At 39.8% G+C, this 14,854-nt stretch overlaps 1 protein-coding gene across 17 annotated transcripts in view; it reads left to right on the forward strand.

Annotated features, from left to right (window-relative positions):
- LOC133364485 (uncharacterized) overlaps positions 1–14,854 on the forward strand; it is a 54,285-nt gene that overhangs the window by 38,334 nt on the left and 1,097 nt on the right. For 12 of the 17 annotated variants that reach the window (XM_061585150.1, XM_061585152.1, XM_061585155.1 and 9 more), the window contains 3 exons: positions 5,877–5,931; positions 11,497–11,637; positions 13,453–14,806. In XM_061585150.1, the coding sequence (XP_061441134.1) occupies positions 5,877–5,931; positions 11,497–11,637; positions 13,453–13,623 (367 nt within the window). In that variant the 3' untranslated portion in view covers positions 13,624–14,806. Of the gene's footprint in view, positions 1–5,818; positions 5,932–11,496; positions 11,638–12,590; positions 12,721–13,452; positions 14,807–14,854 lie in introns of those variants that run through there. The other 5 variants (XR_009757958.1, XR_009757959.1, XR_009757957.1 and 2 more) reach the window with 3 other exon arrangements.

Below are 14,854 nucleotides of genomic sequence, written 5' to 3' on the forward strand. Positions count from 1 at the left end.
AAGAGTGGAACCATTAAAATAGTACCCACATCCCCATCTCTGACAGTTCAGAAGAATACCAATAACATCTGCAGCCCTCTTTCTGCTCCACACAATTGTTAATAAGCCAAACAGGCTTAGCTCAGGGGTTCCCAAACTGTGGTCCATGGACCACCAGTGGTCCATGAGCTTCATTCAGGTGGCCCACATGTCTGTGAAGACCACTTACAACTGGAATTCTATGGAATCCAAATTGTAATACCATAAAATACAGAATAAGAAATAAAAGCAATACAAATATAATTCAGAATCATACAGCATCTTTCACTGTGCATTACAAGTGCTGCAACAGGCAGAAAAATCATTCAGTGGAACACCACGACCCTCAGCAATTTCCAAATGGTCCATGCGGGGAAAAGTTTGGGAACCACTGGCTTAGGTTATGTTCTTACTATGACAAATTCATAGAGTTCAAGGTTAGCAATGGCTAATAGCCATGATGCTTATATGCTTCATCCAGGATCAAAATTGCATCCCTCTTAATTAACAGTTGTTGGGGAACAAATAGAAGAGGGCTGTTGTTTTCATGCCCTGCTGGGGGGCTTCTCATGGACATCTGGTTGGTCAATATGGGGGAAAGGTGCCTGACCTGATAGGTCCTTGCTTTGATCCAGCAGGACTCTTATGTTTTTAATGGCATACCCCCCCCAGGCACTACAACATTTATAGGATGGGGTAGGGTATATGTGGAAACAGATGTGTACACTCCTACCCAACAAGTAAAAAATAATAATAATTTGCGATTTTAAACTATTTTGACTAGGAGCTATTTAAGGCAACATCACAATCTTTTGCGCAGTCAATAACTTAATCTATTTTTCATCTCCTCAAGATAATGTACTGGACAGCTTAGCCAAGTTTTGTTCTATCCTCTCTATTCCCTTTGCTTGAACACCTGACCCTGCAAAAGACAGCTTGATTGTAGGAAAAAATTACCTCTTTTTTTTCCTCCAAGGAGTTCTCTTTACAGCAGGCCAACTCCTGTGCAATTTCAGAGTTGACAGTAAATTGCAGTTTGTCTACCTAGCCTCATAAAGCTATGCTGTGAACAGACCAAAAGTTGTATTGGCTGCAGTTCATTCCAAAGTCTTTCAACTTTTGGATAGCTTTTCAAATCTGTTTGCTGTCAAAAAACAGTTGCCACATGTGAACAGTTCCTACCTTCGTAATTTATAAGTGCTTTGGAACTGTAGGTTGTTTTTAAAGTTAGTAATATTCTGAAGTTACTCTTCTGATCATGCCCATTACCTATCTGTTCCAGTCCCATTCCGTCAGAAATGAATCCTAAGGTGTTCCAAAAGACCCGTTTATTGAGCATTCATCCTAATTTGTTTTCAGGGAGATAAGATGACATTGGCTGTTCAATGAGCATTCATTCTGATTTGTTTGAGGGGAGGTTAGATGGTGTTGCATCAAAGAATTATCCCACACTTTCCAGACCATTTTCCTATCACTTGCCTTATTGCAAATAGCTTGATTTTTTTTGCGGGAGGCAGCAGGTTTCTTGCACAAGACCTCCCAGTCAGCTATAAGTGCACAACCTGAATTTGCCAGTATGTGCTTGAATTCCATCCCTAAGTAGTGACAGTCTGGAAGTGCCCGTAGTCTCCTGCCTCATCAGAACTCATCCAGCTTTTTTGAATATACTCCTTGCTACCTTTTCCTTGACCAAAGAATAAATGCCTCTTCAAAGCCTTATCCACCCACAAACCTCTTACATAATATGAGGCTTGCTGGATCAGGCCAAAGGCCTATCTAGTCCAACATCCTGTTCTCACAGTATTTAACCAAATGCGTATGGGAAGTTCACAAGCAGCATGTGAGTGAAACAACTCTCTCCCCACCCCATAATTCCCAGCAACTGCCTTCAACGGTGGAAGGAGAACACAGCCATCGTTATAGTGTGATTATTCCAGGTGGGACCTGAATCTTCTTCCCCCGCTCACATGATGCCCTGCTAGTGTCTCTGCCTGAGTCCAGTCATTTTTTACTAAAAAGACTTGTAGCTTTTGAACCCAACTCCCTTTAAATTAGATTCCAATGACCAAAGCTAGTGGGGCATTATTTGTATTTTACATAAGAACATAAGAAGAGCCTGCTGGATCAGGCCAGTGGCCCATCTAGTCCAGCATCCTGTTCTCACAGTGGCCAACCAGGTGCCTGGGGGAAGCCCGCCAGCAGGACCCAAGTGCAAGAACACTCTTCCCTCCTGAGGCTTCCGGCAACTGGTTTTCAGAAGCATGCTGCTTCTGACTAGGGTGGCAGAGCACAGCCATCACAGCTAGTAGCCCTTGATAGCCCTGTCCTCCATGAATTTGTCTAATCTTCTTTTAAAGCCATCCAAGCTGGTGGCCATTACTGCATCTTGTGGGAAAAGATTTTATTTTGCAACTTTTATATACCAATTAGTTGTAAATAGTACCACTAAGCAGTTTACAAAAAATAAAACAAACACTCACACTGCCAATAAAAACAAAGCAAAAAACAGGCATTTGGGGGGGAAAGGCAAAATAGAATTAAAAACAACAATTAAGCTAAAAACAGATTAAAGCACACATCAGCTTCTACATGTCTGGATAGGCCTGCCTAAACAAAATGTTTTTATCAGGCACCAAGAAGAGTACAACAGAGAGTTTATTGTGCAATCCAATGTTGCACTCTGATTGTACCAAACTGGAGCAGGACAACAGACTCACTGCGTTGCAACTAAAGGAAAGAGTAGAACACTCCTGATAATATAGCACATGATATCCTTTTTTCTCTAATAGACGTATTTGGATGTTCACCAGAGGAAACAGTGAATTTCACGTGGAGATCTTTGCATGCCCACCCATCAAACAGATGGTGAGGGCTAGGGTGGAAAGAAGGGATCTCCAATTAGGAGAGTAAGTTTAGGACAGCATCCCACCTTCTAATTTTGATAAAAACACTGCATTATATTATAGATTAAGGTAGCCTTCTAGATATCTGTTTTATTTGGTAATGGTTGATAATTTGTAGTGCTTTTTTTGAGGTGCCCCTACTCATACATTGATGAAAGTGGTGTGGGTGCCAGCACAAAATGGCTGCCATGGTCAGCAAAAAAAGCAGTGCCGGTACTCCATACTGGTGGGTATAATCACAAAACAAAAGCCCTGATAACGTATTGGATTCTGACAGGGCAGGACTTATTAACCCTGACAGGAAGGCTCAAAAAGAATCAGACAGAAGATGGCAAATATATTGTATGAGGCTGTCTGAGAATGTAGAACACTGGCCTATGAACATATAAGGTCTTCACCACTGTGGGGAGGATAACAAAGTATGCGGAAATAACTCAGAAGAGAAGGGTTCTTGCTGTTTCTCCCTCCCTCCTTAATTAATGTGACCTCACCCTATGCTTAATTCAGGACAAGTTCTCTTTGGGTCGCTCAAACTTTACTAGGCTAACTGGAGATCAAACAGAGCATTGCAATCATTTCCTGTTCCCTGCCTGCAAAGTAGCCCTTTAATTATTCTCTCTTTGCAATGAGCTGATTGGTGGTTCATTCATGTTTTAATTATTACAATTGTGCTTTCCCACAAAAAAATATAAGTAAAATATTTGTTTTTTTCCAGCACAATTGTAATTTAAGCTGCAGTCCTACAAAAGGGGAGTGGGATCTGTTTTTAAAATATTTTCTAGGGAAGAGGGATGGAAAGATCTGTCAATTCCAGTTCTCTCAGTTTCTCAGTTTCTCAGTCTTAAATTCAGTTTTCCACATTTCTCCAGTAATATGTGATTTTAAAGAAAGGTCCCACAAAAATTCATCTGGATTTTGGTGCAAACTTCTGTTAAACACATTTTAATGTGCAGTTTTGACTACTGTACACATTCTTGCAAGCAATTTCTCCTAATATAATGCATTTTTGTATGTTTTTTCACATACTCATTTTATGCATATTCCCCCCTGATATATGCATTATTGTAAACATAATTTGATTGGACTGAGGTTATCCTACTTTTGACACATAATGAGAAGACACGATTCATTAGAAAAGATAATAATGCTGAGAAAAACAGAAGGGAGTAGAAAAAGAGAAAGGCCAAACAAGAGATGGATTGATTCCATAAAGGAAGCCACAGACCTGAACTTACAAGATCTGAACAGGGTGGTTCATGACAGATGCTCTTGGAGGTCGCTGATTCATAGGGTCGCCATAAGTCGTAGTCGACTTGGAGGCACATAACAACAACAATTTGATTGCAGAACTGCCTCACAAAATTCAAGTAAGTGCAAATTTTGAAGTAGCTGTGTTTCAGTTCTCATATTGTTTCACAAAGTGCAAATTTGATAGATTCATCTTTAAATGTGAACTTAATCTCATGTCTTTCTCATCTCTAGTGCGTAAAAGGGAAGGTGAGATTTAGATATCCTCAGAAATATGTCTAAATTTCTCTCCAGGTTGGAGATGCATCAAGAATTCAGGACAGCTTTGGATGCCATTTCCTGCACCTCTCCTGGCAAACTCCCAAACTGATCTGGCAACCAGTGAAGTGCAATGAAAACAAGAAATTTAATCTTGAGATTGCTTCCATCCTCACCAGAACAAAGAAACATCTTTCCCACCTAATATTAAAAATTGAAAGGTGGAGAGGCTTTAAGAATTAGTTTATAGGAGGAACCTTCTTGAGTGCAAGAAACATATTTTCACAGGACATTGATCACAGAATTATTATAAAACCAATCTCATCCAAAAGCCTTTTTCATTTTATTGGATGATATTTGAAAAAATTAGAAGTGCTTTATTCAAGACAGGCCACTCATTTTGACAAAACATTTGTTATTTTGTACTGCAAAGTTATTCTGTACTGCCTCACTATGGCATTTCCACTGCTACATAGACATTTATTTATTTAGTCCCCAAAATAGACAGCTAATAAGGATCAAATAAGCATCAGACCGGAGCGAAGTGTTGATTTTCCAAACAGAATTTGAGCTGTAAGGTGGAAAACAAAAACACAGAGGGCTGTATGCTGCCAAAGAAAAGCCTTCAACACAGGAAAAAAGTGTGCCAGAGGCACACCATTTCAAATAATACCACAAATAGGGATCACACCCACACTATGCATTTAAAGCACTCTTATACCTCTTTAATAGTTTTAGCTTTCCCCAAAGAATCCCAGGAACTGCATTTTGTTTTCCACAAAATTACAATCCCCAGCACCCTTCTTTTCTGACAAGGGTCAGGTCTGTATGCCTGGTAGCTGCTAGAGAGAGGAATTAACTAGTACGGCTTTTTGTCATGGAACCGATGGCAACAACAGCACCTACTGAATTTCTCACAAATGTGCCACATCCCACTTTTATAGCAGAAATTGGTTTGAAATATTCCCTGCCCCATCAACCTGGAATAACTGCTATGAAATAAGTGGCAAAATTATGGAAATGAATTCCTTAGAACCACTAAAATGGAATTATAAACAAAACTCCTTCTGTGGATTAACAAATATATAATTGCCTCCTCTTAGGGCATAATAAGATGTGATAGTGCAAGGTCAATTACTGGATTTTATTGGTAAAAAATGAAAGACAGATGTAGCGCTGTAACTTCATCATGTTATATCGTTAATTTAAAATAGAAAACTCTTTCTAGTTACCCTCTTTAATAATGTTGCTAAAACTGTGGTGACCAGAAAGATTTGAAAATAATTTTTAAAAATTATTATGGCATAATAGTGTAATAGCACTGTCTCACCCTAATACAGAATTTAACATTGGAACATGATGTTTTTATAGCATTATTTTTGTCTTCATAGTATATTTGACTCAACAATGAGACTCATCTGACATCATCCTTATGTGTTCCACTCCAAGCAGGGGATTTCCTGTTGGCCTTTTACACATAACAAAAACTGTTCAGCATCTTCTGGTGAGTAATGGTACTGTTTATTATATCTAATATGTACAGTTTTAATCTTGCATTCTAGGCAAATTAAGGGCTGATTCATCCCACAATTTATGTATTTAATTTTTGCCTTGAGGTGACCTTTTCTTGACATCGCTCATGGTGAACGGATTCAGTAAACACCAGTGCCCATCATGCACCCCAGTGTACCCAACAGTCAACATTTCTGAGTGCTGCTCAATATGTGACTTCCAAAAATAATAACATGGTGAACATGGTTGTGCAGCCCTGTGTTTGCACAGGCAAGAGCGATGTGGTGTGTTTCAGAAATAGTGTGAAATAAAATTAAAGCCCAGCACTAGCCAATAAATATATATGCTAGAAACTGTGCTAAAGTACCTTTTAAAAGTATAGTTGGACATATTTTTTTTGTTTGTTTACTTCAGAGGGCATGTCACACAGAAGCCCTGTGTAGCTCCTGTTCTGAGGTTAGCACGGGAAACTGGCTTCCTTTTAATAAGGAAAAATAAGGTTTCAGAAGTCTACAAAATTGTCTGTTGACGGTTTATCCACCGTAAAAACATTCAGTGACGAATCTTTTTGACAGCACATGTTCAAACATACTAATAAATAGTGACCAAAGGAAATTAAAAAAAATAATAATTGGCAGAGATAGGAAAGTATTTTTTTCCTGAATATGTTCAGACAAAAGACAGAAATCAGAAAGACTAACGAATTTTTTGTGCTGCAGAAAGGCAAACAAAACTGACAGACTTCATAACAGATCTGGGGGAAAATAATATTTCAAATGCTCATGAGATCACTTTTTTTTTAAGCCGCCTATAAAAAATTTGAAAAACATTAAAAATTCCTAGCAGTCAGCATCAAGGTTTTAGGCTGCAATCCTATACACTTTTATCTGAAAGTTACAATGCATCTATTCAGAAGAAAGCCCAGTTCAATTCAGTGGAACTTACTCCCGTATAAGTGTTCAGAGAATTGCAGCCTGAGTCCCCCTGAACTAAATGGGACTTGATTCTGAGCAGACATCGATAGGATTGTGTTGTCAATACAAAAGCCCTAGGTGACCTGATAAGTAGCTGGGATTTTTTAAAGTCCTGATTTGGAGGATACATAGCATTGTTTTATAGTAAATATATTATTGAACACTTATTTATATTGAGCTTCTTTATTTTCTCCCATAGATTCAGCACAATAGAAAATGCTAAACTTGTTCACACTACAGCCTGGTTTGCACGTCATTTTAAACTTAACTGGTTTAAAGGGGAACTTGCAGCATGTGAGTGCATGTGGGCACTTTGCTTCTCTTTTTCTCCTCTTGATGTCAGGCTGCTTGGCGCTAAGCCATTGTTTGGCTTGGCATTATGTCTGAACCTGGGCTTGTGGTTTGTCTGTCTCTGAAGAAATCACTAACTGTAACCAAGGCTTACTGCTCATGATTTATCTGCCCCAGATTTGGAAGTAACTCTATGCCAAACCATGGCTTGCCTCTTGGAAGCACAGTAGCAGGATGAGCGAAGAAGGAGTGAAGTGCCAGTTATTTTAGCCACAGCACACTGCACATTCATCTTTAATCCATTGATAAACTTACCTGTGGTTTAAAGTGGAGTGGGCCAGAAGAAGCATATATATATATATGGCTGAGTGCTGGTCAGCAGAAGAGAATTGAGTTGGTTAGAGCTTCTGGAGTGAGCCAGAAGAAGACAGCAGAGGAGGAGTATTGGGGAAGAATAAATTGTAATAAATAAATGCAAATAGCTTTGTTAAGTGTAATATCTGTATCTGACCCCATAGCTACTGGGCTATTGAGGGGTTTAGAGGGAATAAGTGAGACTGAATGGTGGCAGCAGCACAGGTTTATGAGAACCATTAAAGTGGAAGTTGGACTTTGTTATTATAGAATTTGTAAGTAAATAGCCTCCTGCCCTCCACACTCCCCAATAGCCTAACCATGGTTTGGTGATCTGGAGCACCCTGAGACCTTGTGCATTCTTCCTCCCTATTTTAATTCCATCGTCCTTAATCTAGTTAATGATAACTATGGTTCAGTATCTGAGCTGACATAACAATAACCCCAATTTGCTCTCAAACTGGATTCAGTTTCTATTTCATATGAAACTGGATTTAGTTTCTATTTTGAGACCAAACTATGGTTAGAGGTAATTGGTTACATTAGTTTCATAGCTACTGCAAAACAGAAAAGAATATAAAAGTATGATCTAGTAATTATGCAATGTGACATCTGAAATAGACTACCGTGGTTTTTGTAAGTAAAGCTGTATTGCCACTAATTTTCTGGCTTCGTGCATTCCTGTCCTGAGTTCATTAGGTCCCTGCACTGTGCATCAGTCCCTAGATATACTTCAAAAAACATAGAATCTGTTTGAACTTTGCACATTTTTCACTAGTTAGATAACCATATTAGCTGTTCTGTTGTCTGTATTGCCTTGAGAAGATGCTGCAAAAGTGATTTAGTATAGATGGTAATTTAACTTGTATCTAAAACAGAGAACATTGAAGACATGATTTACTATATTAACTCTGTGGTAATCAAACTTTCATGCTAATATGTACGCTATAAAAAAACAAAATAATTAGCAAATAAAAAACATCCTACTGATCATCCAATCTTTCATTATATGCCTATTGCAACGAATTCCAAGATGGATTTCAAAATATATTTGAGACCATCACAAAACAGTACTTTACTAGTACTACCAAACCATGGTTTACATTAAAGATGGTTAATCTGTGGCTGTCCAGATGTTGTTGGACTACAATTCCCATAATACCTGATGAGAGATGTGAAAGCTGAGGAAAAAACCAAAAAATTCAGGGGGGAAAATGTTTTTTCCATTTCCCCCCATTTTTTGAAAAATAAAACCCCAACACCATTTCCCCCCAAATTTTTCCAGTTGTTTTTTCCGGGTCTTCACATTTCTATTCCTGACCACTGGACATGTTGGCTGGGGGTTGATGGGAGCTATCCAACAACATCTGGAGGATCACAATTTAGCCACCCCTGGTTTACATGAACACACTTTACACTAACAAGCCTTGTCTTCCTATGCTTTCTACTCTCTCCCTCCTCCCTTAATGTGCTCCAATTAAAATAGTTATTTCTTCTTCAGCAAAAACCAGTTTGCTGTTACATTTGAACCACCAAACTGCAGTTTGTGCTCCAAAGTATTTAGCATCAAACCATGGTTTGGTATTATACCTGATCCAAGCCATTGAGTAGATCCTTGTCACACATTCAAGAAATTACGTGATGGTGCATTTGGCCACAAATAGTTTGGATGTGTCTATATTTGCTCTGTGCTGAATTACCAATTCACCAATTGCATGTTAGGTATCACCATCGTCTATGTAATCACCAGAGATACAACTAATTTTTGGCAATTGTTTTTAGCCTCATGGGAAACCATGGGAAACTAAATAGCTCTATATTGGAGCTACCCATGAAATTATTTTGTAGGTATCTTACATCTAATCTTTCTGTATGAAGGTCAAAGCCTTCTCTTAATATCAGCCAGGTGCCCATTGTATTGACAGTAGCTGATGTCTTGACTCTGGCAACTGTCCAAAATTGCTATCTAGAAGACATGAAGCAAGAGCTTTGCAGTTACACAGTTTATTTGCTCAGTTATTTAGTGCTGATCTTTCTCTTCTGATTGTCTAGGATTACTAGAGATACTACACTTTTTAAAAAAAACACCCAAAAAAGTCAAAGCAGATTACCTCTCAAATCCTGCAATCTCCATGTGGAACATAGCCTCACTAGTTTTAATTAAACAGACTTCTGCTTGATGTGTTTACAGTACGGAGTTGGAACATAAAACAGAATTGTTGATTGCCATCTGCTGGCTATAAGGAACAGGAATTCTTATGCAATATTACAAGGCTTCTCAGCTTTGCCATATCATTACATGTATATATGTAATGGAGATCCAAGAAGTGGAGATCCAAAATTATGAATGCTATATCTCCACTGCTTCCCTTGGTCTTGCCCCCATCTTTTCATAGCCATGATAAGTTAATTCACTTTAAAGGGTGGAAGGACAAGGGGCCATTCAGGTTAAGAGATTTCTATGAATACAGACAGCTTACATCAGAAAGAAAATTGCAGAAAAATTGCCAGATTTTCTTGTTAACTGAATCTTCTTGCATCAGATCCATTATTTCATCATAAACCAAACTAAAAGTGCATGCTATTAGAGAGCTTACTTGTTTTGAAAAATTAATGGAGGAATATGAACATTCAGTTAAAGGCTTGGTTTCAAAAATTATGCTTTATTAACAGATAAAACATCTTCTCGTAATGTGTTTAAAGAGTTAAAATGATGCAAGCTAGGTTAAACAAAATCTTTAATTTCACATATATGACCATGGGGTTTGAACTGGTAGCGACTGACCAGGAATGAGACCTTGGGATCATACTGGATAGCTTAATCAAAAAGTTGACCCAGTGTGCAACAAGGCAAATTCCATGCTAGGGATCATTAGAAAAGGAATTGGAAATAAAACTGGCAATACCATAATGCCATTATGCATATCTGTAGTGCAACCACATTTGAAATACTGTGTACGGTTCTGGTCACCTCACTTCAAAAAGGATATTGTAGAGTTGGAAAAGGTTCAGAAAGGGACAACCAAAATTATCAAAGGAATGGAGCAACTCCCCTTTGAGGAAAGGTTGCAGCATTTGAGGCTTTTTAGTTTACAGAAAATATGAGTAAGAGGCAACATGACAGCAGTGTATAAAATTATGCATGGTATGGAGAAAGTGAATAGAGAAAGGTTTTTCTCCCTCTCTTTAAAAGAACTTGTGAACATTAGAACTTGTGAACATATAATGAAGCTGAATGTTGGAAGATTCAGGACAGACAAAATAAAGTACTTCTTTAAACTATGGAATTTGCTCCCACAAGAGGCAGTGCTGGTCACCAACTTGGATGGCTAGAGGATTAGACAAATTCACAGAGGAAAAGGCTATCAATGGCTATTAACCCTGATGGATATGTTCTGTCTCCACTGTCATAGGTAATATACTTTTGAATGCCAGTTGCTGGTAACCACAGAAGGGAAGAGTGCTCCTGCACTCAGGTCCTGCTTGTGTGTTTCTCATATTATTATTAAATTATTATTACATTTTATTTATACCCTGCCTTTCGGGCAAAGGCCCTCAAGGCGGCTTACAAAGAAAAATAAACACAGGTATAAAAATACAATAAAAATACAATAAAAGCAATACAATTTACAAAAATTAAATTAAATAACAAATAACATTATCATTATCAGCACCTTTAGCAGGGGCGGCGGCTCCCAAGAGGCAGAAGGGTGACAGGCATTTGTTACAGCAAAGCTGTTTGCTGTTTCAATGTTGTCTTCCTCTCCATGTCCTCGGGCTCGCTCAGCTGCTGCTCCCCAGGCTTCTGCTGCTGCTGCTGGTAATGGCTTATGTCGGGGGGGGCGGCGGTGGCGGCAGTTCGGGCTCAGGGACCTGGGCCTTGCCTGCTCCACATGTTCCATTGCTTTCTTGTTTCCTTTTGGTTGGCCCTCACATAGGCTGATACTGTGGGCAGAATACACCAGGCCGTGTCCGTTCCTCAACTGACATTCTTTCCATGGTTTTCTACACCGACAGTGCAACAGCAAAAGAAGGATTCTCTGCAAACTACATTGTCTTGCAAAACAGTGTATCATAAGGTCAGTGTTTATCCACCCTACAGAGCCGTGCGCTGAGTACTCTGTCATGTCTCCTCACCTCCTGGGTGCTTCTTGCAAGCTGGGGGGAGGCAGCAACCTCTGCCTATCTTGTGGCTATGCTTCTTCCTCCATGAGCTCTGCTCAGCTGGCAGCACCTCTCCTCTCCCTGTGCCAGGAGTCCCACCCAGCAAAGAGAGGAATGGTGCAGGGGCAAGCTAAGGGGGCAAGCCACACCCTCCCTTTTCCTGGGCAGTATCCTCTTCATCCACTTCAGCCTGTGTTGCATCCCTCCAGAAGAGGGATAAGCATCTGACTGGCCACTGTGAGAACATGATGCTGGACTAGATGGGGCCATTGGCCTGATTCAGCAGACTCTTCTTCTATGCAATATTTCAGGCTGTACCACCAAATCTTCCAAGATGGAGGGCTCGTTGTTCAAGCCCCAGGTCCTTTGTGCTGGCTCCCAGATGTCCTATCTCTTTCCTGCCCTTTAAAAATCTTTTTTAAAAACTGTAGTTATAGGATCCCAACCACCCACTATTTTAATTTGCCCAAGGCATCTGTCCACATAAATTAGCATGTGCAAATTTAATGCAAAGTTGTTGCATCGGCCCTGAGTCCTTTAAGTACTTAACAATGCCCCCATCTACAACTGTAAGGCATTCTGGAAGGGAGCGGAGAGGCCATTTTTGCCTATTCTTCCTTCCCCCTACAGCCCACAGCATCTCCTGAAAAGCTACTCTGGAGAGTTAGAGGACCCTGTACTGGATCTCAGTGCCTTCTAAGAACAGAAGGAGCTCTTCTGTTCACAGAACAGCCACCCTGGCTCCAACTCAATAAGCATTCATACAGAACTTTAAGCTCTGTCAAAACATTTCATATATTTTATTGCTGTTTCACATACATTATTATTAGCAGAGATATTAAGCAATGTCCAATATACTTTATGTCAGGTTTTGAATTAGCCAAAACACTCAATTAAGAAAAGGCTCAGAAAAAGGAAATCAGAATGATCAAGGGGATGCAGCAACTGCCCTATGAGGAAGGATTACAACATTTGGGGCTTTTTAGTTTAGAGAAAAGGTGAGTAAGAAGAGACATGCTGTGGCATACTGGTTAGACTGCAATGATGCATCCAGCCTTTCCTAAGATCTGGAAAATCTTCATCACAGTTTCTACATGTTTCTGAGGATTATTTCTACAAGTAATGATGATGTTGTCCTAAGAATCCAAAAAGGATATATTTCTGTTCTTCTAGTAGATTGCTTCCCTGTGAAAGACTAGGGAGACTAGGGTTCAAATCCTCACTCACTGGGGCAACATTGGACCAGTCACCATCTCTCAGCCTAACCTAACATACCTCACAGGGTTATTGTGGGGATAAAAGGGGGAGGTGCAGAAGCAGGTATGCCATCTTGTGTTCCTTGGAAGAAAGGTGGGATAGATATGTAAATAAAAGAAAATAAAAATGGACCAGTTTCAATTCCAGGAAAGTTGGTGTTTGAAGGAAATGCTGCAGAGAACTGGAGAAGGTGGAAACTGTAACACAAGCTTGCCTTATGCCTACCTGTTCCTTTAAGACAGCCCATCTCTGGCTCATGGCCACCCTGGACAATGGCGTATTTCAGTCAAGACCCACCTGGGTCAGGAACTCTTAAAAAATCTCTTGCCATACAGTCCTTTGCCCCTTAAATGTAAGGAGACCAGAAACCTGTTTGTAAGTAGCTGCAATAGGACAGACAGACCTGAATGGAAACATCTTCTTTTTGAAATACCATTCTGCTTCTTCCTTTCGTCTGCCTGTCTTTATTCTAGATAAACGTCATAAAATTGGCTGTTGAGGTCTTGGGTGCCTTTCTGCGAGACACAAAGTGCTATTTCCCCCCTCATGTGACTAGATGCATCTCTTCTCCCTGGCTTTTGATGCTTGAGATGTGCATATATTTTTTTTGGATCAGCTGTAGTTGTAAGCGTAATTTGTTTTAAACTGTTTTTAATAATGCACTTTATATTGTTGTGACTTGCCCTGGGACCTAGTAATACTTGAACTCGGGGACATCCAATTAAACTGAATATTGGAAGATTCAGGACAGACAAAAGAAAGTACTTCTTCAGACTGCATAATTAAATTATGGAATTCACTCCCATAGAAGGCAGTGATGGCCATACTGGTCACAATGGCTTTGTTCTGCCTCCACAGTTGGTATCAGTATGCCTTTGAATATCAGTTGCTGGGAATCGGGGGGGGGAGTGCTTTTGCACTCAGGTTCTGCTTGCAGCGGGTTCCCCTCTGGTTGGCCATGGTGAGAACTGCTGGACTAGATGCGACGTTGGCCTTATCCGGCAGGGCTCTTCTTATATCCTTATATGTGCAAATGAACTATCATTGGAATTGGTATAAGTACATTTTCTTGTATGGATACGCAGCTATTCTACACAGAAACATAGAAAGCTGCCTCATCCCAAGTCAGACCACTAGTCCATCTAGTTCAGTATTGCCCATATTGACTGATAACAGCTCTCCAGGGCTTAAGACAGAGAACATTCCCTGTTCTAAATCAGATGTTCTACCACAGAGCTATGGCCCTTTCCCGAGCTTTCCAGAATCAGATCAGTGACAGGCAGCATATATAGCTGTATAGAGTATTTTCATCTGTCTAGTCTACCTTAAATGCATTTCATTACAAGGAGAAATTATATCAGATGCATAGAATCATAGATCATAGAATACGGCCTATAAGGTCAATGCAGGAATCCAAATCAAAGCATTCCTGACAGATGGCTGTCCAGGTGCCTCTTGAATGCCTCCAGTGTAGTGGAGACTACTACCTCTCTAGGTAATTGGTTCCATTGTCGTATGGCTCTAACAGGAAGTTTTTCCTCATGTTCAGTCAAAATCTGGCTTCTTGCAACTTGAGCCCATTATTCCGTGCACTCTGGGACGATTGAGAAGAGATCCCGGTCCTCATCTGTGTGACCTTTCATGTACTTGAAGAGTGCTATCGTATCTCCCCTCAGACTTCTCTTCTCCAGGCTAAACATGCCCAGTTCTTTCAGTCTCTCCTCACAGGGCTTTGTTTCCAGTCCCCTGATTTATTTATTTAAAATATTTCTATCCCGCCCTTCTACCCTATAATAGGGCAGTCAGGGCAGCTTACAAAAATAAAATCAGACATGTACATAATAAAATTGTAAGCAGTAAAATCACAAAAACATT

The sequence above is a fragment of the Rhineura floridana genome, chromosome 9, assembly GCF_030035675.1.
Source record: "Rhineura floridana isolate rRhiFlo1 chromosome 9, rRhiFlo1.hap2, whole genome shotgun sequence".
Lineage (NCBI taxonomy): Eukaryota > Metazoa > Chordata > Lepidosauria > Squamata > Rhineuridae > Rhineura > Rhineura floridana.